The sequence below is a fragment of the Kogia breviceps genome, chromosome 4 (assembly GCF_026419965.1).
Source record: "Kogia breviceps isolate mKogBre1 chromosome 4, mKogBre1 haplotype 1, whole genome shotgun sequence".
NCBI lineage: Eukaryota > Metazoa > Chordata > Mammalia > Artiodactyla > Physeteridae > Kogia > Kogia breviceps.
In genome coordinates this window covers 178,638,720-178,662,560 of record NC_081313.1, presented here as the reverse complement: position 1 = coordinate 178,662,560, position 23,841 = coordinate 178,638,720, and the positions used below count along the sequence as shown (strand labels likewise).

The window sequence follows — 23,841 nt, the reverse complement described above, 5'->3', positions numbered from 1 at the left end:
TAACATTGATACAGTACTAGCAACTGACTTACAGACCTTATTCAAATGTAAGCAGTTTTTTTAAAAAAAAATACATTCATTTATTTATTTTTGGCTGTGTTGGGTCTTCGTTGTTGCACACGGGCTTTCTCTAGTTGCGGCGAGCGGGGGCTACTCTTCGTTGCGGTATGTGGGCTTCTCATGGTGGTGGCTTCTCTTGTTGTGGAGCATGGGCTCTAGGCACGTGGGCTCAGTAGTTGTGGCTCACGGGCTTAGTTGCTCCACGGCATGTGGGAATCTTCCCAGACCAGAGCTCGAACCCATGTCCCCTGCATTGGCAGGCGGATTCTTAACCACTGTGCCACCAGGGAAGCCCCCAAGTACAAACAGTTTTGATTCTCAAGTCTTTTTTCTGGTCCATAATCAATCCAGGACGCATGTTGCATTTAGTCATCACATCCCCTAAGTGATAGATAAGATCCTCATCCTTTGTCTTTTATGTTCTTGGGTCCGTGAAAGGGTACTGGTCAGCTATTTTGTAGAAAGTCCCTCAAGCTGAGTTTGTCTGTTTTCTCATGATTAGATTGAGGTTATGCATTTGGGGGCAAGAATAAAACAAAAGTGATGTTGTGTCCTTCTCAGTTGGTATATCAGGAGGCAAATGATGTTGATATGTCTCATCACTGGGGGCCTTGACCTTGATCACTTGGTTAAGGTCCTGTTGGCCAGATTTCTCTATGGTAAAGTTACTGTTTTCCCCTTTGTAATTAAAAAAATAACGTGTGGAGATACTTTGAGACTATGCAAATACCCTGTTTTTAATCCTTTTCTTTTCACCCATAAATTTTTTTTTTTTTTTGGCTGCGTTGGGTCTTTGTTGCTGTGCACGGGCTTTTTCTAGTTGTGGGGAGTGGGGGCTACTCTTTATTGCAGTGCACAGGCTCCTCATTGCGGTGGCTTTTGTTGCGTTGCGCGGGCTCTAGGCTCACGGGCTTCAGTAGTTGTGGCATGTGGCTAGGTAGTTGTGGCTCGCGGGCTCTAGAGTGCAGGCTCAGTAGTTGTGGCACACAGGCTTCGTTGCTCTGTGACATGTGGGATCTTCCCAGACCAGGTCTCGAACCCGTGTCCCCTGTACTGGCAGGTGGATTCTTAACCACTGAGCCCAGGGAAGTCCCGGGCCAATGACTTTTTATGGTGGCTTTGTTAACTGGTATTTTGTTGGATTTTCTTCTTACTTATAGTACAGTTTAAGATGATTTTTTCAAGTTGTCTGGTAGGCAGTCATATTTCTTGCAGTAATGAAAGCTTTGTGTTTTTCCTTTCACACTTGTAACTCAGTTCTTGCTCTTGTTGCACTGGCTGGGGTCCCTAGTATTATACGAAATGATTGTTATGATAAGGGAATTCCTTGAATCATTTCCAGGTTCACTGGATATGTTTCTAGATCAGAGACTGGCTCACTATGGCCTGTGGGCCAAATTCAGTTCACGACCTGTTTTTATAAATAAAGTTTTATTGAAACACAGCCACACCCATTTGTTTTGTCTATGGCTGCATGTGTGCTATAGCAGTCCAGCTGAGTAGTTGCAACAGAGAACTTCTGGCCTGCAAAACCTAAACTGTTTGCCCACTTTTGTTGTAAAGTTTCAGCATTGTCAATTACTTTATCAAATTAAGGAACGGTTGTTTATTTTTTTTAATCAAATGCTTTGGGGTGATATTTCTTTTTTCCATGGATTTATTATGTTCTTATTTCAGATATACAAAAGTGATATAATGATATAATGGACGCCATATCCTTAACATCCAAGTTAAAAATGAAAACATATACATTGAGTTGGATTTACATGTGTACCCTTTGCTGAATGCATTCCACTCACTCCTGCCCAGAGGGAACAATTACCCTGAATTTGTTTACAGATGAGTTTTTCTAAGAGTTTTATAGTTTTAACTCTTTTACATTTAGGTCTTTGATCCATTTTGAGTTAATTTTCATATATTGTGTGAGGTAGGGGTAAAATTTCATTCTTTTGCATGTGGATATGCAGTTGTCCCAGCACCATTAGCTGAAGAGACTTTTGCTTTTTCATTGAATGGTCTTGGCACCCTTGTCAAAAAATCAGTTGGGGGCTTCCCTGGTGGTGCAGTGGTTGAGAATCCGCCTGCCGATGCAGGGGACACGGGTTCGTGCCCCGGTCAGGGAAGATCCCACATGCCACGGAGTGGCTAGGCGTGTGAGCCATGGCTGCTGAGCCTGCGCGTCCGGAGCCTGTGCTCCGCAACGGGAGAGGCCGCAACAGTGAGAGGCCTGTGTACCGCAAAAATAAGTTAATAAATAAATAAATCAGTTGGTCACAGATGTATGGGTTGATTTCTGGATTGTCATTTCTATTCCATTGATCTTTATGTCTATCCTTATGCTGTATCACAGTGTTTTGATTACTGTAGCTTTGTAGTAAATTTTGAAATTGGGAAGTGTGAGTCTTCCAACTTTATTGTCCCTTTTCAAGATTGTTTTGACTCTTCAGATTTCTCTGCACTTCCATATAAATTGAGGATTAGCTTTGCCATTTCTGCAAAACAATCATCATTGGGATTTTGATAGGTATTGCATTGACTCTGTAGATTGCTTTGAGTAGTATTGCCATATAGATGAGTTTTTATATATTTGCCACTTATGCATTTATCTCTAATATATACTTGCTTTAAGTGTTTTAAAATGTTCTGTAATGGAGTTACACTAACTTTTCTTCCTGTGGCCTGCTTGTTTTTGCTTAGTGTATTTGAGATTTGTTTATATTGTGGTGCAGAGTTCCAATTGCTTCGTGTTCATTGCTGTATAGTATTTCATCGTATGACCAGAGTTCTTTATACATTATCCTGCTAGTGTATATTAAAAAAAAAATTTATTGGAGTATAGTTGATTTGCAATGTTGTGTTAATTTCTGCTGTATAGCAAAGTGATTTAGTTTTATATATTATAATATATATATTCTTTTTCATATTCTTTTCCATTATGGTTTATCACAGGATACTGAATATAGTTCCCTGTGCTATATAGTAGGACCTTGCTGTTTATCCATCCTATATATAATAGCTTGCATCTGCTAATCCCAAACTCCTTATCCTTTCCTCCCCCACACCCCCTCCCCCTTGGCAACCACAGGCCTGTTCTCTACATCTGTGAGTTTCTGTTTCATAGACATGTTCATTTGTTATACTTTATTTTAAAAATTTATTTATTTATTTTTGGCTGTGTTGGGTTTTTGTTGCTGCACACGGGCCTTCTCCAGTTGTGGCGAGCAGGGGCTACTCTTTGTTGCAGTGTGTGAGCTTCTCATTGCGGTGGCTTCTCTTGTGGCAGAGCACAGGCTCTAGGCACTCAGGCTTCAGTAGTTGTGGCATGTGGGCTCAGTAGTTGTGGTGCACAGGCTTAGTTGCTCTGCAGCATGTGGGATCATCCCGGACCAGGGCTCAAACCTGTGTCCCCTGCATTGGCAGGCGGATTCTTTACCACTGCACCCTCAGGGAAGTCCCTGTGTTATATTTTAGATTCCACATATAAGTGATATCATGCAGTATCTTTCTCTTTCTGATTTACTTCACTTAGAATGATAATCTCTAGGTCCATCGATGTTGCTGCAAATGGCATTCATTCTTTTTTATGGCTGAGTAATATTCTAGTGTGTGTGTGTGTGTGTGTGTGTGTGTGTGTGTGTATCACATCTTTTTTATCCATTCATTTGTTGATGGACGTTTAGCTTTGTGTGTGTATCACATCTTTTTTATCCATTCATCTGTTGCTGGACATTTAGGTTGTTTCTATGTCTTGGCTATGGCAAGTAGTACAGTTATGAACATAGGGGTGAATGATCTTTTCAAATTATAGTTTTGTTTGGGTATAACCCCAGGAGTGGGATTGCTGGATCATATGGCAACTCTATTTTTAGCTTTTTGAAGAACCTCCATACTGTTTTTCTGTAGTGGCTGCACCAGTTGACATTCCCACCAGCAGTGTAGGAGTGTTCCCTTTTCTCCACACCCCCTTCCTGCTGGTGGATATTTAAGTTGATTCCATTCCTTTATAAAATAAAAATATTATTTCCATGTTTTAAATTTATTTTTTGTTTATAATAAAAATGTATTATACAGTGTCCTTTTTTTTAAAAAAAAACAAACAATTCCACTATGGACAAACCTCTACATGCCTCCTTGGCCACAACTGCCCAAGACAAGTCTCTGTGAAATGTGGAGTGGAATTATTAAGTCAAAGGATTATGTACATTTTCAGCTTACTAGATACTGTCAATTTGCTCTCCAAGGCAGCAATTTATTCTAACTTTAATTTGAGTGGGATTTCTAATGTTAAACCATCCTTGCATTCCATTAATCCTTCCCTATTGAGTCATAACATCCTATTCTTTTGAAGAGATGCTAGATTTGCATTGCTAGTATTTTCTTAGCCTTTTTGAATCCAGGCACATAAGTGGGATAGACTTTTTTTTTTTCCCTTGGCTTGTCCTGTACAGTTTGAGTCCTATCTTTTTTTCCCTCTGTAAGCTGATATAGCTTATAAAAGATTCAAATCATCTTTTTCTTGAAGATTTGACAAAACTCACCTGAAAAACCATCTGGGAAGGTGCCTGGTACGGCAGTTAGATCTTTGACCATCATTTCCATGTTTTTGAAGGTTATTCCCTTTTTAATGACTTGGTTTTCTTAGATTTTTTCCTAGTTTATCATTTTATGCAGTTAGTGGTGTGAAGTTGTATATATGTAGTATATGCTCATCCTTTAAAATATCTCCCTTGTAAGAATTGTTGGTTCCTCTGTCATCCTTAACATTTATTTGTGCTGTCTTCTTGTCAAAGGTTTTCCTCTTTTATGGGTGCTTCCAAAGATCCAGCTTTTTATATTATTCTGTTATTGTTACTGTCGTTTCCCGTTTCATTAATTTCAGATTTTCTTCATGTTTTCCCTTGACTTTCCTTGGGTTTATTTGTCCTTTTGTGGGTGCTTGAGTTGAAAGCTTAACTAGTTTATTTTCAGTTATTTCCCTCAAATTCATATAAGGCTACATATTTTCCCTGAGTACTTTCTTTGACTACATATTTCATTTATATGCAGTGATCTCCCTCCCTCCATAAATGCACTTACAACTTTGAATTTACCTGAGTACATTTTTGATTATATCCCAAAGGTTTTAATTTGCAGTTGTCTTATCATTCAATTCTAAACGCTTTGTAATTTATGTATGGTTTATCTTTAATTCATTTGTTTTAACGCTTCCACCTATGTAAATTTGAGGAGCTACATGTCATCACTGATTTATAATTGTATTGCATTGTGGCTAGTGAGCGAAGCCTGAACTTTGTTTTTTTATGCTCTAATTCATGGTCCTTTTTTGGCGATGGGCTCTTAGTGTTTGGACAGAACATACATTCTTTATTTGTTGGGCACATAGTCCTGTACGTATCTATTTGCTCAGGTTTGCTATTGCATTATTCATCTCCTCAAGATCCTTATTATTTTGTCAGTTTGGTCCTTCCATTTCTGAGTTAGCTTCAGCATCCAGCATCACTGTAGTTCTGTTCATTTCTCCTTATGGGTATTTTAGTTTTAAACATTTCAAAGTGATGTTATTAGTTAGGGACAAAGTGCGTATTTAGGGTATTTGCACTTTCCAAAGCACCAAAATGCTTTGGCCCCTCACAGGTCCTTGGTGATGGGAGGTGGGGCTCTGTTCTAGGACCCTGTCCCTCTCAGCTTGGTGCTGATGCTGTGGTCTGGAGGAGCTCCTAGATGTCTTGAACTTTCTCACTATCACCGTGGGAACTGGCCAGATCTGGGCCCAGGTCCAGGTTCCACTACTTACCATCTGTGTGATCTTGGGTAAGAAACCTGGCCCATTGGAGCCTCAGTTTTCCCACCTGTCCACTGGTGCATTGTCAGAAGGACTGAGATTGTACGAGCCAAGCATACAGTAAGTGCTCAATAAATGGGGGACGGGTGTTATGGAATCCTATGGAGGGTCAAGGCAACTGGAGATGCTTAAGAGTCTTGGCGTCCCTGTTAGTGGGTTGAGGCTATTCCTCAGAGCCTTCCTCTTCCAGGACTTCATCAGATAAATCCCTGTCTGCCACCACCTGCCCCCAGCTATAGTCATGAGCATCTCAAGGGAGGAACCTCAGAGATAAAGGTCACACACTCAAGGAGGGCAAGGTAGAGCCTATTCAGACACCTTAGCCTCAGTGGGCTTGAGTGAAACAGAGAAGGGAAATAAGAGATGTCTTCTTAGAGGAGCTTTGAGTACTGGGCTTTGAGGACTGAGTAGAAGTCCTATGGGCAGAGAAGACTGTTGATAAAGTCTTGGATAACTTAGGTAGGACCAGGCTTGGGTTAGACTCTGACTTTTCTATCCCTTTGGTCCCTCAGTCTATTAGTAAGAAGAGGACCCCTCCACTACCTCTTGAATTCAGAACTCAGAGGCTGCTAAATGTAGTCCTTTACATGCTATTTCTTCACCTTCCTCTCTTTACTGCCTGCTCTCCCCACCATCCCACAGTGGGGAGAGTGAGGGACTTTTTTCCCATGTCAGCTCTGCTATCACTCCCACTATCCCTCCCTCTCTACTGTCTTTCCTGCTTGTCTCCCCTGATACTCATCTCACAATTTAAAAAAAGCCTCAATCTGTAGTTAATGTTTTCCCCCATTTTCCTGGATTTGGACGCTCTCTTTTCTTGACTGTACTTGCCTGAGACTTATCTATTATGCTGTTTTTAAAGAAAGGTTTTTATTCTGTTAATGCAAAAGAACCTCCATCATGCCCAATTAGAGTTACTTGAACTGAAAGTTTGGTTCCTATGTTTTAAAAGTGGACTTGTTCTCGGAATTTGTTTTCTTAGCAACATGTTCAAGGCTACGTTTTCCTCTGGGTATCCCTTTGGCTGCATCCCACAGGTTTCATTACATAACGTACTCTCTGAATTGTTCAGTTTCAAAAATTTGTAATTTCTATGTTGATTCTTTCTTTAACTCATGCCTCATTTAGAAACATGTTTTTAAAATTTCTCATTGTAGGCCTTTTCAGGGGAGTCTAACTATTACAGAATCTAATCCTGGGGCCAAGATCAGGTTATCTTATCTAATATTTGTTTCTTGAAATTTATGAAGATCTCCACTGCTGGTTTTTATTAATGCTGATCTTTATAAATGTTCCATATGTGTTTGAGAATTTTAGGGGTGGGGACGTAGGGTTTGGTAAATCTATTTGACTGAGCTTATTAATGGTGGTGATCACGTTTTTGATTTACTTACTTACTGCCAGATCTGACTGCTTCTGAAACGGATGACCCCACTCTTTCCTAGGCTGGGCCCCTTCCCTAAGACCCCCTCTCATCCCTGGAGCACCTCTGTGAGAACAGGGGAAATCTTTCCTCCATCTCAGGGTCTTAAGCCAGATGGGGAGGAAGGGACCCAAGCATGGGTGTAGACGCAGAATGGCTCACCCTCCATCCTCCAGGGTCTGACGCTGGCTCAGAGTAGGGTCCACTCACTGGGTGGCCGAGAGCGTGGGGAAGAGTAGTGCTTCCAACCCAATTCTTCCGTCCACAAACTCAGCTTAATCACGGACCCTTCTGTGGGCTGTGGATGAGCCTGGCTGGGGTATGAATCCCAGGTCCACTTCACACCACTGTGTGACCTTGCATGGGTGCCTGCCCTCTCTGTTTCCTCATCTATAAATTGGGTTGACTCCCACCTCAGAGGGCTGGCCCACGGTGGATGCTCAGTGGTGGTCACAGTTATACAACAAGAGTGAGTATTATCCATGAGGCAGCCCCTGCAGGGCCAGGGCTTGGGGTTTGCGTTCAAGCTCTCCAGGCCCCCGGCTGCCCCAGGGAGATGGGGTAGACGAGGTGGGGGCTTGACAGACACTCCACCACTGGCCGGAGTCAGACGATCTTCCTTTAATACAAAGTCGATTTATCTACATACACAGAGGTGGGAAAACCACCCAACTGCTTCCGTCTGAATGAACAGTGTTGAAAGCAACGGCAGATCTGCTCTTGTACAAAGAGAAAAACTTACTTGCTCAGGGGTTGGGGTTGGGGGGGGGGGGCGCATCCCAGCCTTCTGCCCCGAAACTTGCCCCATGGTCCCAGGGGGCAGAAAGGGTCCCTGATCTGGGCCAGCACGTGGCCTCTCTCTCCCCGAAGAAGTGAGAACCTCCCGCTTTGTTCAGCCCTTCTCCTCGGGATGGGAGACCGGGGGATGGGGGCTGAGGCTGCGGGGAGGGGGTCGCTGCCATCCCCTCTGTGGCAGCGCCCAGCCCGTGGGCTCGAGACCTGACGCTGGTGGGCCCGAGACCCCCCCCCCTGCTCCCCACCCCCACCCTCCTGGATATGTCTGAGAATTTCATTATAAAAGAAGCAAAAAAAAAAAAAAAAAAAAAAAAATCAGGAGCAAAAGGTCCTATTCTCGAGTGAGGCACACCTTCAGGTGGTAAGGAAAAAAAAAAAAGAAAAAAGCAAGCCACAGGGGCAAGCCTCAGCCCGCGGGTGCCTGCGACACAGCTGGCACACAAGAACGGCTGCTACAGTGAAAAAATAGACTGTCTGTGAACAGAATAAGAATAAGCCAAGTTTTTCTTTTTAAATTCGTTGACTGTCAAGTCTTTTTTTTCCCCCGTTTGTTTCTTCTTTAAAAAAAAAAAAAAAAAAAAATTACACTATTTAAAAAAACAGGAAATGTCACTGGATAGTTACACTGCGTTCGAAAGAGGGCTGCATCGGGTCCCCATCCCCGGCGCCCTCCAGGCTGTGGGGCAGGAAGGCTCCCCGGGGAAGGACGAGGGCCGAGTTCACAGCCCCCGCCCTCCTCCGGGCTCTGGGGAAGAACCCCCGTTTGCTCACAGCCTCCCCCCTCCCCCCACCCCGGAATCTCTCGTTTTGGAATCTCGTTCTGGAAGGAAATGAGGAATGTGCCGAGTAGCGAAGGCGGCGCCGGTCCGGGCGGGGGGGTGTGGGTGGGCTGGGGCCACGCGGGGGTTTGGGGCTCGAGGGGCCGCGTTGCTCCCGGAGACCCTGCGGAAACGCGGCCGCCGCCTCCTGCCCCGGCCGCCGGGGTCCAGGCCTCGGGGCCCGCCTGGCACGGGAGGCGTCGGGGTCGGTGGAGTCGGGCCGGGCCGACAAGGCTCTAGGTTGCATAGTGGTCAAAGCTCCCGAGGTACTCCAGGGCCGCCTGGTAGCAGAACTGGTACTCGTCCTGCGTGGGGGGGGTGAGGGGGGGGCCTCTGTCAGCGCCTCTCCTGCTCTGAAGCCTCCCAGGGCTCCCCGGGACCCCCAGAGCAGCCTGCGCCTTCGCTGGGCTCTCACCTCCTCATCTCTTAGGACGCGGCCGCCTGGCCATCCCCTGCGACACCCCCTGGGGGGCTGGCAGGCTGCCACTCCAGCTCTGTCTCCCCAGAGATGGGAGAGTTTGGAGGACACTGGTTTTTCTTTTTCTTTTCTTTTGGCCGTGCCGCACGGCATGTGGGATCTTAGTTCCCCAACCAGGGATCCAGCCCATATTCCCTGCATTGGGAGCACAGTCTTAACCACTGGACCTCCATGGAGGACACTGTTAAAATGTCCCACGTGCACTCGACGGCAGGAAGTCCCTCCCTGCTCTGGGCCTCACTTCAGGATTCGTGGCCAGTGCCGGGGTCCTGGCTGAGCCTGACCTCGCTGGGACTCCGGGGCCGGGATGGAGGCATCCCCGCCCACTCCAAGGGACGCTTCTCAGCCCTGGCCTTCAGCTTACTTTTGGGTCAGCCCAAAGCAGGGGGCGCTGAGGACCTTCCACCCACGAGCTCCCAGAGAGTGGAGGCTGGCTGTGCTCATCTCACAGGGGAGAAAACAGAGGCCCGGGCCAGCACCGGCATGGGGCCCTGCCGCCACCTCCCGTCCCGCCCTCACCTCCATCTGCACCATGGCTGGCCTCTGGGTCCGCAGCATCTTCACGGTCTGGAAGATGTCCACCACGCCTTCGTACCGCATCCGCTCCAGCACGATGCTGAGCGTGATGAAGACACCCGTCCTGCCCACGCCGGCGCTGTTGCGGAGAGAGCCGGAGTTCAGGGGCGGGTGCCTGGGGGGCGCCTGAGCTAACTGCCCGATTCCCACCCCCCTCCTGCTGATGCCTCCCGGGGATGGAAAGAGCCCAAATGGGAGTGCCTGAGGCCGTCCTCACGAGGCCTCGGTTTCCGTAGCCGGGCCGTGGGCCGGGGCTCGGGGAGCAGCTCACCTGCAGTGGACAGAGATGGGGCCGTCCTGGCCGAACTGTTCCTTGGTCTTGTGCACTTGGCCGATGAAGTCTATGAAGCCCTCCCCCGACTTGGGCACGCCCTGTTCCGGCCAGTCCGTGAACTGGAACTGCCGGACAGTCCGGGACTGTCCATCCTGGAACACAGAGAGAGGAGAGAGAGAGATTTCTGCCGTCCATCCTGACGACTCCTTGTCCTACGCTGTCTAATGGCACCACCTTTCGCTGAGCTGCTCCAACCTCGTCTTCACCACCCGAGGATGCCACGCGCACCCTCCAACTTCACCATCCAGTGACGCCACCTTCTATGGCCATCGTTCACCCCCCAACTGCCCCTCTCTGCACAGCTCCACCCCCATCCGCCACCGCGGTCTGCCATCTTCCATCCTGTGCCGTCCCCAGAGGGCACCCAGCACCTGCCCTTCTTGGCCTCATCCTCCAGCTCCCTGGCATCCTCCGCTCTGCACCATCTCAGAGGACAAGAGCCCCGCCCCATACCGTCACCTTCCAGGGGTGCGATCCTCCACCCCACCCCCCACTGCCGACTGCTCATTGTCTTTGACCACCCACCGGCGCCACCATCTACCACCCTTCACCACCCAAGGGCGCCATCTTCCACCCGCCACCACCGGAAGCTCACCTTCTACCCGTGCTACCCAACACCGCTACCGCCTAACTTTTACCACCCACCGCGGAAACTCACGGTCCTCGAGCATCCCACGATGCCGCCTCCCACTGACCTACTCCATCCCTACCACTCAACCACCCTTCTCGCCAATCCCGTCTTCCCATGGCCAGCAGGGCCATCCAACACCGTGGCTCTCTACCACCCTCCATGCACCACGACCCAATGGTGCCATCTTCCATAATCCGTCCCTAGTAATTCAGCACTCTCCCCCCTCTAAGGACCCTCTTCCACTGACGTTCACCAGCCCCCTTTACTCATCATCTCCCTTTTCCCGGTCACGGTCTCTACATCAAAATGGTGTCGCGTCCGGTGATGCCCTCTGACCCTGATGGTCTCCATCCTCCACCACCTGACACTTCCTTCCTCCAATCCCACCCTCCTCTACCTTATTATACCATCAACAGCACCGTCTACTACCACTGATCGCTGAGCGTTCCTCGTCCTTTACTCTCTCCAGAGTCATTTCCCATTGACCGTCTCCATCCGCCACTGGCCAAACATCTGCCCCCTCCGATCTCATCCTCCTCCACCCATTGCTGATGACACATCACCCTTCACTAACCCGTAGTACCACGTTCTGTTGGCATTCTCCATCCCGTTATCCATACGTTCCAATCTCCACTCCCACCTTCCTCCCATCCACCACCATCCTTGTTTACCGCCCTCCTCCACTACCACTCAACAGCAGCACCTTCCACTGATTCTCCAATCCCCCCATTCCAGCAACCCAACGGCGCCAGCTTGCACTACCCACGCGTGATGACTAACGATGCTCTTTATCCATCAGGCTTTGCCACCCACTGGCAACATCCCGACTGACGTCCCCATGCCCCGTCATGCCACCCGTGGATTCTCCGCTCTTTTCCGTCTACAGCTCCGCCGGCCGCCACCCGGCACCGTCAATCCATCACCGCTCCCTCAGCCCGCTCTCAGCCCTCTAATGCTACCACCCTCTGTGGGTTGTTGCTTCCACGGAAACGCCCCACTCACTCCCTTTAACGTGATCGCCTTGGGCCGTGCTCCCTAGGGAGTGGTGTGACACATGCTCCGACGGGGCTGCCGTGGGGCCGAGGCCCTCTCTTCCACCCACTTGGTGGTGGGAGTGAGTGTCCAACTGGCCAACCCGCTCCTCTTCCACCCAGCCTTGGGGCTTGTCCCTCCCCCTGGGCCTTTGCTTCTACCCCCAGCTAGGGAAGCCCTCTCCGGACCACCAGCGGAACGGTGGTGTAGGGCCCGGCCCGGGTTCCGGTCCTTCCCAGCACTCCGTCCCCAAACTCACCCTGGCGTCTGTGACCTTGAACTCCCGCAGGATGTACTGAGGCATGTTGTATTCCGCCATGGGATCCACCACGAAGTACTGGTAGCGGGCGGAGCGCTCGGCCGGCCAGTACTGGTGACATTTCTCCTGTTGGGGAGGAGGCCTCCGTGGTGAGCCCTGGCCCCCCCCCCTCCGCTGGCCCGGCCCCTGCCCCTCCCCGCGTGGCCCCCGGCTCACCCGGCCCATCTCCCGCAGCTTGGTCAGCATCACCACGATAGTTGAGTTGTTCTCCCAGAGCGCGCGCCAGAAGTCCTCCGTGGTCTCCGCCAGCGGCCCCTGTGTGGCGATGTAGGCCTTCTGCTGCCTGCGGGGCCGGGTGTGTGAGTCCAGGGCCACGGGGAAACCCCGGCCCGGGCATCATCTCCCTCCCTGTCTGGTTCAACCCTCCAGATAATCCCATTTTCCACAATGGAGAAACCATCAGCCTGAGAACAGGTTCCCACTTCTCCGGGAGGCTGCAGGACTGCCCGCTCTCGAGTACCGTTAAACTAGTTTCCGCTGTTTGCACAGGCCAAGCTCTCCCTAGGGCTATGCATAGGCAGTGCCCCCGCCTTGGAACAGCCTCCCTCGGCCAGGGTTTCTCAACCTCTGCACTACTGACGTGTCCGGGACGGGATGATTCTTTGTGACGGGGCCGTGTTCTGTGCACTGCGGGGTGCTGAGAAGCACCCCTGGCTTCTGCCCTCTAGAGGCCAGTAGTAATCCTCCTCCCTCACTCCCGTTATGACCATCCAAACGTCCCTAGATGCCGTCAAACTTCCCCTGGGTGGCAAAATTGCCCAGATTGAGAACCTCTGATAGAGAAGGACAGATAGAACCATGTTACGGACAGCGGCCATCAGTTAAATACACGTCTAAAGATCCCTTCCACCTCGGCTGTGACTGAGACGGGCAAGGTCTGTCTAGCTCTCTGCCATGCGAGACTGGAGGCCCCCCGAGGGCAGGGCTGGGACCTTTCTGGAGCCTGGGCATCGCCCGGCCAGGGGGCAGGTACCTGTAGCCATCAATGAAGCTGGCGTTAATGTAGTCAGAGCCCTCCACACCCCGGATGGGCTGCAGACAGACCCGTGTGCTCTCGTAGGGCATGATGTTGACCAGGCGGTTCTTGAACTTGTTACAAGGCAGATTGGCACTGATGAAGCGGGACGTGTGGGCTTTGGAGTTGGCCAGCCGCTGTGGGGACGAGGGGAACAGGGGGCCACCATCAGGACATCCTCCGGCTGGGAAGTTGCTTTCCCCAGGGATGGGGTGGGCCGTGTGTTTTCAGCCAGGGCGCTCACAGGGGCCTGGCAGGCAGGGGAACGCCGACCCCCCCCCACCCTCTGGTCTCCCGCTCAGCCCCCTCCCCCAGCCGGCCCCCAGCAACCTCTACGCCCCGGGCCACCTTGAACTCGAGTTCCATGCCGGTGACGTGCTCGCCGGGCTCCACCTGGGTCAGCTTCTGGATGTAGGCGTAGAGGCTGCGGGCAGGCACCTCGGTGTTGCCGCAGCCCACGGCCTCCAGGAGCGCCTCGTGGATGAAGCTGTACTGGTCCTCGGTCTGCACCATGTAGTTGCGCTGGGACCGCATGAGCGTCACGTGGCCGTACACGTCCACCGTCTTCTCCGGCTTGATCCGCTCCAGCATGGCGTCGATGACGATGAAGCAGCCCGTGCGGCCCACGCCCGCACTGCACAGAGAGGCAGGGTCATCAGGGGCCCCCTGGGAAAGGGGGCGCGGCAGGGCGCGGGGGACTGGGGCGGGGCGGGCGCGGTGGGGCGGGGCGCGGGGGACCGGGGCGGGGCTACCTGCAGTGGACCACGATGGGGCCCGCGTCCGGCGGGTTGCAGGTCTTGACTCTCCGCAGGAAAGCCAGGAAGGGCGTCGGGTACTCGGGCACCCCGTGGTCCGGCCACGCCGTGAACTGGAACTGCCGGACCTCCCGTTTCTCGCTGGAGCCGTTCTGGGGGGCCAGAGGGACACCGCCAGTCACCACAGCCCACCACCCACGTGCTGGGGGGCCACACGTTCACGCCTCCAGACCACCACTACTCCGAGTGCCTGACTCAGGTGCCCGGCTGCCCCGGGGCTTTGGGGGCGTCTCTGCCTGGGAGTTTCACTGGCATCTCACACTCAACGCAGCCAGCACTGTGCCCCCCCCGACTTTCTCCCCAAACCCGCTCCCCCCATCTCAGCTGATGGCGGCGCCATCCTTCCACGCACTCTGGCTGGAATTTAGGAGTCGCCCTAGACTCCCCTCCCCTGCCTTCCCACATCCAAGACATCAGTCAGCACCGTCAGCTCTGCCTTCAAAGTCGACCCCAAGCCCACCCACTTCTCGCTCGCCCCCCTCCATGGTGACCACCCGGGTCCAGCCCCATCATCATCCATCCAGACCAGAGCAGTCACCCTGGTCCCCGGGCATCCCCACCGCAGTCTATTCCCCCCACAGCAGACAGAGGGCGCTGGTGAGCACCCAAGTCAGGTCCCGCCCCTCCTCTGCTTCCTCTGCCCATAGCCCTCCCTGGGGGTAAAAGCCCAAGTCTCCCCTGCAGCCCACAGAGGCCATCCCCTCCCTGCCCTCCCCTCCTCCTCCCTCTCCCCCCGGTCGCTCACTCTGCTCCAGACACACAGGACTCCTGGCTGTTCCTGAAACACCCCAGGCACAGTCCGGCCCCAGGGCCTTTGCACGGGCTGTGCCCTCTGCCTGGAATACTGTTACCCCAGATCTCCTCCCTTCCTCACCAACTCCAGGTCCTCCGCTACCCATACTATTCTTCCCTGTTTTATGTGTAAGATTTCCTGTCATTTTACATATTTACTGTCTGTGTCTTGTCCACCAGACTGTAAGCCCCACGAGAGCAGGGCACTTTGGGTGTCCTGATGCCCAGGTAAGGGTCTGACACACAGTGCATGCTTAAAGTGTGAATCAACTGAAAATCCGTACTCCCTCGTGTCCGTTGACTGTCTGCTGGCACCTGGGCCAGATGTATGCTTAACGTTGAGAGGACCTGGCTCGCGGCCAGGGGAACACTGTGGTGCCAGGAGCACCTCCACTGCCCAGCATGACACTTTTAAAAAAGTGTCCCCTGTCTCCCAAGGCACTAGAAATAAAAACAAAAATAAACAAACGGAATCCTAATTAAACTTACAAGCTTTTGCACAGCAAAGGAAACCATAAACAAAAAGACAACGTACAAAAAATATCTGCAAACGATGTGACCGACAAAGGCTTAATTTCCAAAATATACAGACAGCTCATACAACTCAACGACAAGAAAAACAAACAACCCAATGGAAAAATGGGCAGAAGACCTAAACAGACATTTCTCCAAAGAAGACATACAAATGGCCAATAGGCATGTGAAAAGATGCTCAACATCGCTCATTATTAGAGAAATGCAAATCAAAACTACAATGAGGTACCACCTCACACTGGTCAGAATGGCCATCATCAAAAAACTCCACAAATACCAAATGCTAGAGAGGGTGTGGAGAAAAGGGAACCCTCCTCCACTGTCGGTGGGAATGTAAATTGGTGCAGCTACTGTGGAAAACAATAGGGAGGTTCCTCAGAAAACTAGAAACAGAGCTACCATATGATCCTGCAATCCCACTCCTGGGCATATATCCAGAGAAAACCCCAATTCAAAAAGATCCATGCACCCCTATGTTCATAGCAGCACTATTCACAATAGCCAAGACATGAAAACAACCTAAATGTCCATTGACAGATGAATGGATAATGTAGTACATATATACAATGGAACACGACTCAGCCATCAAAAAGAACAAAATAAGGCCACTTGCAGCAACACGGATGCAATTCGAGATTATCATACTAAGTGAAGTCAGAAAGACAAATAGCATATAATATCACTTATATGCAGAATCTACTGACACAAATGAACCTATCTACAAAACAGAAACACACTCACAGACGTACAGAACGGACTTGTGGTTGCCAAGGGGGAGGGGGTTGGGGGAGGGAAGGAGTGGGAGGTTGGGGTCAGCAGATGTAAGTTATTATCTACAGAATGAATAAACAACAAGGTCCTCCTGTATAGCACAGGGAACTATATTCAATGTCCTGTGATAAATCATAACGGAAAAGAATATGAAAAAGGATGTACATTTATGTATAACTGAATCACTTTGCTGTATAGCAGAAATTAATACATTGTAAACGAGCTACACTTCAATAAAAAAATTTTTTTTAAAGTACCCCCAGACATCGCCAAAGGTCCCCTGAATGGCAAAATGCCCCAACTGAAAACCACTGATGTACAAGGACACACGGAACTATGTTGTGCACAGCAGCCATCAGTTAAATACATATCTAAAGACTCCCTCTGCCGCAGTCTCGACTGCCCACTGTGTCTTCCATCCAAGACTGGAAGCCCCTTGAGTGCATGGCCAAGACCCTGCCAGGACCCTGCCGCAAACCCAGGCTGGGTGAGGCCAGAGAGCAAGGAAGACCTGCTGTGGGGGGCAGAGTGATTGATGCTAAGGGGACAGCAGGTTCACTGCTAAGCAGGATTCTGCTGGTTTGTCCTCCCGCTGTGGCTAGAGACAAGAGCTGTTCCCCTCTGAGTCTCAGTGTCCCCATCCATGAAGTGGGCCACCTGAGCATGCGGTCAGCCTGGGTCAACATGGTTTCTTCTCTGTCCCATGGGGAGCTCCCAGGGCGGAAGCTCGTCTTCCTCCTCCACCCCCATCACCCCCTCCCCAGAGCCCCCAGTCCCGGCCTGCGCCCCACCTTGTGCAGGGAGAACGTCCGCACGCAGAACGTGGCCAGCTCGATGGTGTCCAGCAGGGTGACCTGGATGAAGCCGTAGGTCTCTGTGCCCCTGTTGGGCCAGTACTGATCACATTTGATCTGTACCAGGTAAGAGAACAGAGGTGAGTGTGGGCCGGAGCCGACTGAGGGCTTGGGGGCCACAGGGTCCAGGCCTCACCCGTGATTTCTCCTCCAGCCGCGTCATCATGACGATGGTGGCGGAGCGCTGCTCCCACACCATGCGCCAGAAGTCACCGAAGGTCTCGGGCAGCGGCCCCTGCGTGGCAATGTACGCATTCTGCCGTCGATAACCATCCACGTAGTTGGCGTTGATATAATCGCTGCCCACGATGCCTGTGGCCGGGGTGAGAAGCCAGAGATCGGTGGGGGCGCTCTGTCCTTCTAGGCTGGTTCCACCTGGCCCACCACTTCCCACTTCCTGGAAGCCCTCCTGGGCTGCCCCAGTCTGTCCCCAAGGAAATCGTGAGGCATGTACTGCATGGTTTCTCCACCTCAACACCATAGCCACTTGGGGCCACATCGTTCTATGCTGGCGGCTGCCCTGTGCGTTGCAAGTTATTGAGCAGCATCCCTGGCCTCTATACCCTAGATACCACTAACAGCCCCTTCCTCTAAGCCGTGACAACAAAAATGTCCCCAGACATCGCCAAATGTCCCGAGTGGTGGAACTGCCCCGATGAGCGTCACTGATGTAGAGGGATAGATGGAAATATGTAATGGACGGTGGCCATCAGTTAAATACGTATCTCAAACTTCCCAGCGGCTTCTGGCTAGCGTTGGACCAGGCCTCAGTTTCCCCACCTGTCCCCTCGCTAGTCCGCTCTGGCCTGGCCCCGTGGCCAAGAGGAGGCATGGGGTCTATGCGCTGTCTGTGGAATGAGGCATGATGGGGCCTGGGGCCCCGTGTGCTACCTTCGATGGGCTGGAGGATGACACGAGAGTGGTCATAGGCGATGACGTTGGCATAGCGGTTTTTGGGCTTGTTCACTTCCAGGTTGGAGTGCTCCCACGTGAACTGCTGGCCCGGGTCGATGGACTGCGGGGAAGGGGAGGCGGGGGGGGGGGTGGTGTCAGGGTGGGTGTCTGTGGGCCCGGGAGAGTGGGAGGTGGGGGCCAGCTCACCTCGTACTCCTGGGAGAGCTTGAGGCTATCGTTGGCCTTGAGGCGTTCTGTGTGCTCCGCCATGTCCGCGATGGGGATGGGCGGGTGGCTGAGCATGCCTGTGGGAAGAGAAGACCCGCCGGCGTGGCCCGTCACTCGGGGGCCAGCCCGGGGGCCGGGGGCGGGGAGGGCGGGGGGGGGGCGGTGCTCTACAGTGTAAGTCTGCGATGGACGAGCTGCAGTTAGAGGGAGTGGCGGGGGAGGGGAAGGTTCAGGGCAGCCCCCGTGGGGGCAGGGACCCCAGGCCTGCAGGGGCTGAAGGGGGAGCAGGAGGCGGCGGCTCTGAGCTGAGCCCCAGCTCCCCAGTGCCCCCCGCAACCAGCTGGGGATGCAGGGGCTGGGGAAGGGTCAACCCGCCCAGGACTTCAAGCTCCTGGTGCCTCGTGGCAAGAAGCAGGCAAGTGACACAGAGGTGAAGAAGCGGATGCAGCTGGCCGGGCTTTCGGAAATACCGTCCCTGGGGCAGGGGCGGGAGGCAGATACCCCCTTTCGGCCCCTTGGGGATCAGAGGGACCAAAAAGTCCTCTGCCAGGTGGAGCTGAGGGACAGGGGAGGGGAGACACGGGGTATGTGTGTGTTGGATGGTGGGGCAGCTGCCACGAACCCCTGACCTCTGAGGGCTCATCTTCTCATCTGGTACGTGGGATGGTGACGTCCCTTATCTTTGGAGCCCCCAGGGGGGTGGCTGGAGGTCGTGGGGTGGGCCTGGCTCTTTCCTCCCCATATCTGAGCCTGCCTGACCCCTGTCCTCTCCTCTCCTGGGGCCTGGTGGCCATGCATGCGCTCACACATTCGCTCTGCGGCTATAGGGAGACTGACAGCTATGCGCCAGCACCGAAGCACTGGTGTTAAACCGATAAAGACGTGCTGAGCCAGTTGCTGAAGAGCTGTTGTTCTGAGCGCCTGCGTGTTCCCCGCCGCCCCAGGTGCTGCCCCAGAGCCCACATCTAAGGGGTCTGAGGCTGGTGTCCGTTTGACTGGTGGGTCCCCTATCACATGGGCGATACTTACATGTACATACATGTCTCACCTAGACTCCTGCTCCCAATCTCTCTCTCTCTCTCTCTCTCTCTCACACACACACACACACACACACACACACACACACTCACACACACAGTCACAACCCACAACCTCAGGGCCCGGCAGACCACACCCTCGCCCCGCCTCGAGAAGCCAGCGCACGACAGGTGGGCAGAGAGAGAGGAGGCGGGATGGAGAAACCAAGGATAAAAACAAACAGGCACGAAAGGAAGCTAAGAACAGAGAGACACAGGAACTAACTTTCAAAGTGAAACCCCGGCTCCCTGAGGGGGCTGCTGAGGCCTGAATCTGCAGAAACAGCAAACAATAAATAAATGAAAACACGCGGGGAGGCCACCTCCCCCCGCCCCTCGCTGGGTGCACGCACAGCAGCCGGCGGACAGACGCAAAGGGCAGAGCAACAAGTGAGGGACACACGGCTGCCTGGGCCCCAACCACAGAACCAACAGCAGCTGCTGTGCATCCCTCCGGCTGGACATCGGCCAGTCCTGATTTTCAGCTGTGACTTTGAAAAGATCCCAAAGTTTTAGGCTCTTCTATCAACATGTCCCCCCAGACCAACCTGGCCTTGGGTCCCCTGCTGGGGTCAGCAGAGGGGATTTTGGAGGAGAGGCAGGATGGTGAGGGAGAAACTTGGGGAAAGGGGAAGGACATACGGGCCCATGCCATGACCTTTAAGGAGGACAGCACCAATCACTTAAACACACACATTTAAAATCCTCATTTGGACGGAAACAGAATTGATATAAGCTGGTCCAGAGACAGAAAAGAGAAGGGAGTACATTAGGGGTGCCACGAGACCTTTCGTGAGCTCTCGTGGAGGACTGCAGCCATCAGTTAAAATAAATGATCAAAATCCTTGTTTGGATAAACAAGGAACTAACGTGAGACAGTCCAGCATCATAAAAGAGGACTGCAGCCATCAGTTAAAATAAATGATCAAAATCCTTCTTTGGATAAACAAGGAACTAACGTGAGACAGTCCAGCAGCATAAAAGAGAGAGAAATAAATATATTAGGAATAGCATGCAAGGCTATATGCATGAGCCCTTCAGGAGGACTGCAGCCATCAGTTCAATATAAATGTTTAAAAAAAATCTCCACTTGGTTGGAAAGAGTTAACATGAACGAGTTCAGAGACAAGAAGTGAAGAGCTGGGTGCAAGCAGAGAGACAGACGTTGCCATGCTGTGAGCTCATAAGGACAACAGCAGCCATCAGTTAAATTAAAAATTCCTTATTTGGTGAGAAGCAGCTGGCATGAGCCCGTTACGAGGGAGGAGGTGAGGGAATGAGAGGATCACTGCACGTGAAGATATCAAGGGCAATGTCCTGATTCAGTTCTCCCACCAAGCATGGCAGGCAACTCGGCTGAATCCTATTAACCTACAGGGAACTATAAAGAGGCAGGGAGAACATGAGCATCTGCGGCCATGGAGGGGAGACAGACAGAGTGTGGTGGAGGCGGAATTCTTACACTTTGCTAGGGGCACATCCCTGGGGACTGGGAAAAACCCTAACACCCACCACTGAGGGGCCTTCTGACTAGAGGTGTGAACAGAAGCAGAGCTCTTTCTGCCAGAAGAAATGAGGATTCAGAAAAGTTTTGCTTTTGTCTTTGTCTGAAGATGTCCTTTAAGCTCCCAGAGCAGACAGCAGCCACTAGTTAAATGCAACTCTTTGAAAGCCTCCCTCAGTTGTAAGCAGAATCCAACCCATGACAGTTCCAAGGCCAGAGCCACAGAGGAATTTGGGAATTAGGAACTGAATCGTACCGAGCACAGTTCAGTGGGGGCAGTCCTCGGGATCCACCGAGGTGGCAGCTTCCTCTCTCCCTATGCTACCTCTCCCCTTCCCCCGTTGCCGTCGTCCCTGGCACCTGGGATCAGCACATACCTGGCGTCTGGAAGTTAATGCGTCTCATTTCCACGGGGTCCTTGGGGTGGTGGGGGGCGAGGTCGGCGTTGTTCAGTAGGCATTTGGTGCGGGGCTCCGAGTCCTTGCGTTTACTTTGTAGGAGCAAGCGGACACGCGGACATGTGACCCAGCTGCGTGCAACTGGGGTTCCCACGACCACGCACAGACACGTGCACAACGGCTGGAGCAGCCAGGCGCCCGCTCACCCAACAGGCGCGACGCCACCCCAGTTCCCCTCCTTGGCCTCCAAAGGGCAGGACCAGTTCTTACCTGTCAGGCTTACTGCTCCCGAAAGCAGACATAGATGAGGAGTGGGGGTGGGGGGGAGGGGGCGGGGAAAGAAGACAGGTGAGGGTGTGCTGGCCATCAAGGGCCTGTTCTGTGACTGTGGGTGGCTTTCTTTCCCTCTCTGAGTCTCGGTCTCCTCCAGAAAATGGGGCTAATCCTTCCTGCGTGGGTCCCCCGCCACATGGAATAACATCTCAAGCCCTCTCTTTCTAAGCTGGGACGTGTCCCACATGACCTTGTTAAACTGGACAGAGGCAGCCCCCACCCCAAATCTTGCCGAGTGGAGCATGAGACTTAACAGGAGTCAAATCACTGGCTTGGTTGGAACCCTAGCCCTGCCATTTCCCAGGCTGTGTGACTTTGATCAGGTGGCTTAATTTCTCTGAGCCCTGGTTTCCCTGTCAGGACCATACAGGGCTTCTGCGATGATCCTCTGAGATGACCATCCCCCCCTGGATCTTTCCAGACCCCCCTCCTTTTTCAGGAAGCCTTCCCTCCTGTCAAGTGCGGGGGTGGGGGGAGCAGGGGGCTCACTTCTTATAGAGCAAGATGGCAATAACGATGCAGATGATGAAAACCACAGCCAGCACGGGCCCGATCACCCAGATGAGCCCCTCCTCGCCATCCACAATGGGCTGCGGGTCTGGGTTATCCAGCTGGAAGGGGTCTGAGAAGGGGCTTGCCGCAAATGTCTGCAGGAATGGGGTGGGGGGACCTCCATCAGTGCCTGTCCTCCTCACCGTGGCCACATGGGTCTTTCTCAAACACAAATCCCTGTCCATCCCCTACTCTAAACCCTCCTACAGCTCCCAAGAACCCTGACCCTTAGTGGCCTGCATGGCCTGGCCCTTGCCAATCTTCACTCTCCCCCTTCCTCACTCTGTTTCAGCCACTCTGAAATCCCTTTTGCTCCTCTTGCACCCCAGACATTTGCACACGCAAACTGTGGGATGCCCTTTCTTTACCAAACTCCTACGTATCCGTCAAAGCCCTAGTTCCAAAGTCCTTTCCTCTAACAAACCTTCCCTATGGCATACCCTCAACCTCAAACCGTTCCCTCTGCCGAACTCTGACCACAGTTAGGAGGATCTGTGCCTGGTTCTGAGGTCAGGGCCCTAGGGACTGGCCTGCCTCATTCAACGGGTGTGGCTCGATGTGGGCAGACACCATTTGGGACTTACGGGTTCGCTCTTCTGCAGCACAGCAAGCACAAAGAGAACATATCGGTGGCCAGGCTCCAAGCCCCTGTTGTCAAAGCCACCGTACTGCTTCTGGTCGCCCGGATGGAAGGTGGGTGGCAGCACTGAGAAGCGAGCCGCGATGTAGGGCCGGGGCACCTCCAGCTGGCGCGAGTGCCGCAGGCTGCGCCTCTGCAGCCGTGCGATATCCTGGATCAGCTGTGGGAACAGAGATGTGGGCTGCTCAGAACCTGGCTGGGAGCAACTGGGCTCACGAAAGCTGGGACACGTCTGGGCCCCACTGGTTGGGCCCCAGGCTCTTACCTCCTCCAGGTCCATTTCCTCTGGGCTGCCCAGCGGGGTCAGGAAGTGGCCACCTCGAGATTTACGCAGTGGCACCATCACAATGAAGTAGTTCCTATCAGGAGATGGAGTCATGGGGGGTTGTCTACTAGCATGACCAAGGGATGCTATCTAGGGCTGAGCTGGGGAGCCACCCCTCTCTGAATCTTCCCTTCTGCTCATACAGTGCGCATATGGCCCCAGGCACATAGGACTATAGTTCCTGATTCAAGCCTCCAGGCTTTTGATGATACTGTACCTTTTGCCTAGAAAGCCTAGCCTTTGCAATTACAGTTGACCCTTCAACAACATGCGGGTTAAGGGGTCCGACCCCCTGCGCAGTCAAAATCCATATATAGGGCTTCCCTGGTGGCGCAGTGGTTGAGAGTCTGCCTGCCGATGCGGGGGACGCGGGTTCGTGCCCCGGTCTGGGAAGATCCCACATGCCATGGAGCGGCTGGGCCCGTGAGCCATGGCCGCTGAGCCTGCGCGTCCGGAGCCTGTGCTCCGCAACGGGAGAGGCCACAACAGTGAGAGGCCTGCGTACCGCCAAAAAAAAAAAAAAAAAAAAATCCATATATAAGTACAGTTGGTCCTCTGTATCCACGGTCCTCTATCTATCTGTGGATTCAACCAGCTGTGGATCGTGTAATACTGTAGTCTGTACTTCTTGAAAGAAATACGCATATAAGTGTACCCATGTAATTCAAACCTGTGCCGTTCAAGGGTCAACTGTATATTTCTCAAACTCCTATACATCCTTCAAAACCCCAGCTTCCATGCCCACAGTCGTATAATCCTCGATTTTTCCCTGCTTCCCAGAGTCCTCCTCTCCTTACTGGGG

At 52.4% G+C, this 23,841-nt stretch overlaps 1 protein-coding gene across 1 annotated transcript in view; it reads right to left on the bottom strand.

The window, feature by feature from the left end:
• Positions 1-7,931: 7,931 nt before the first annotated feature.
• PTPRS (protein tyrosine phosphatase receptor type S) overlaps positions 7,932-23,841 on the bottom strand; it is a 63,803-nt gene continuing 47,893 nt past the window's right edge. The window contains exons 17-34 of the mRNA XM_067032972.1: positions 22,980-23,073; positions 22,659-22,874; positions 22,012-22,169; positions 21,460-21,471; positions 21,169-21,281; positions 19,514-19,561; positions 18,191-18,288; positions 17,981-18,104; positions 17,226-17,401; positions 17,027-17,146; positions 14,076-14,230; positions 13,672-13,957; positions 13,282-13,460; positions 12,465-12,591; positions 12,249-12,374; positions 10,264-10,418; positions 9,936-10,071; positions 7,932-9,243 (exon numbers count right to left, since the gene is read on the bottom strand). Coding sequence (XP_066889073.1) covers positions 9,175-9,243; positions 9,936-10,071; positions 10,264-10,418; positions 12,249-12,374; positions 12,465-12,591; positions 13,282-13,460; positions 13,672-13,957; positions 14,076-14,230; positions 17,027-17,146; positions 17,226-17,401; positions 17,981-18,104; positions 18,191-18,288; positions 19,514-19,561; positions 21,169-21,281; positions 21,460-21,471; positions 22,012-22,169; positions 22,659-22,874; positions 22,980-23,073 — 2,392 coding nt within the window. The 3' untranslated portion in view covers positions 7,932-9,174. The remainder of the gene's footprint in view (positions 9,244-9,935; positions 10,072-10,263; positions 10,419-12,248; positions 12,375-12,464; positions 12,592-13,281; positions 13,461-13,671; positions 13,958-14,075; positions 14,231-17,026; positions 17,147-17,225; positions 17,402-17,980; positions 18,105-18,190; positions 18,289-19,513; positions 19,562-21,168; positions 21,282-21,459; positions 21,472-22,011; positions 22,170-22,658; positions 22,875-22,979; positions 23,074-23,841) is intronic.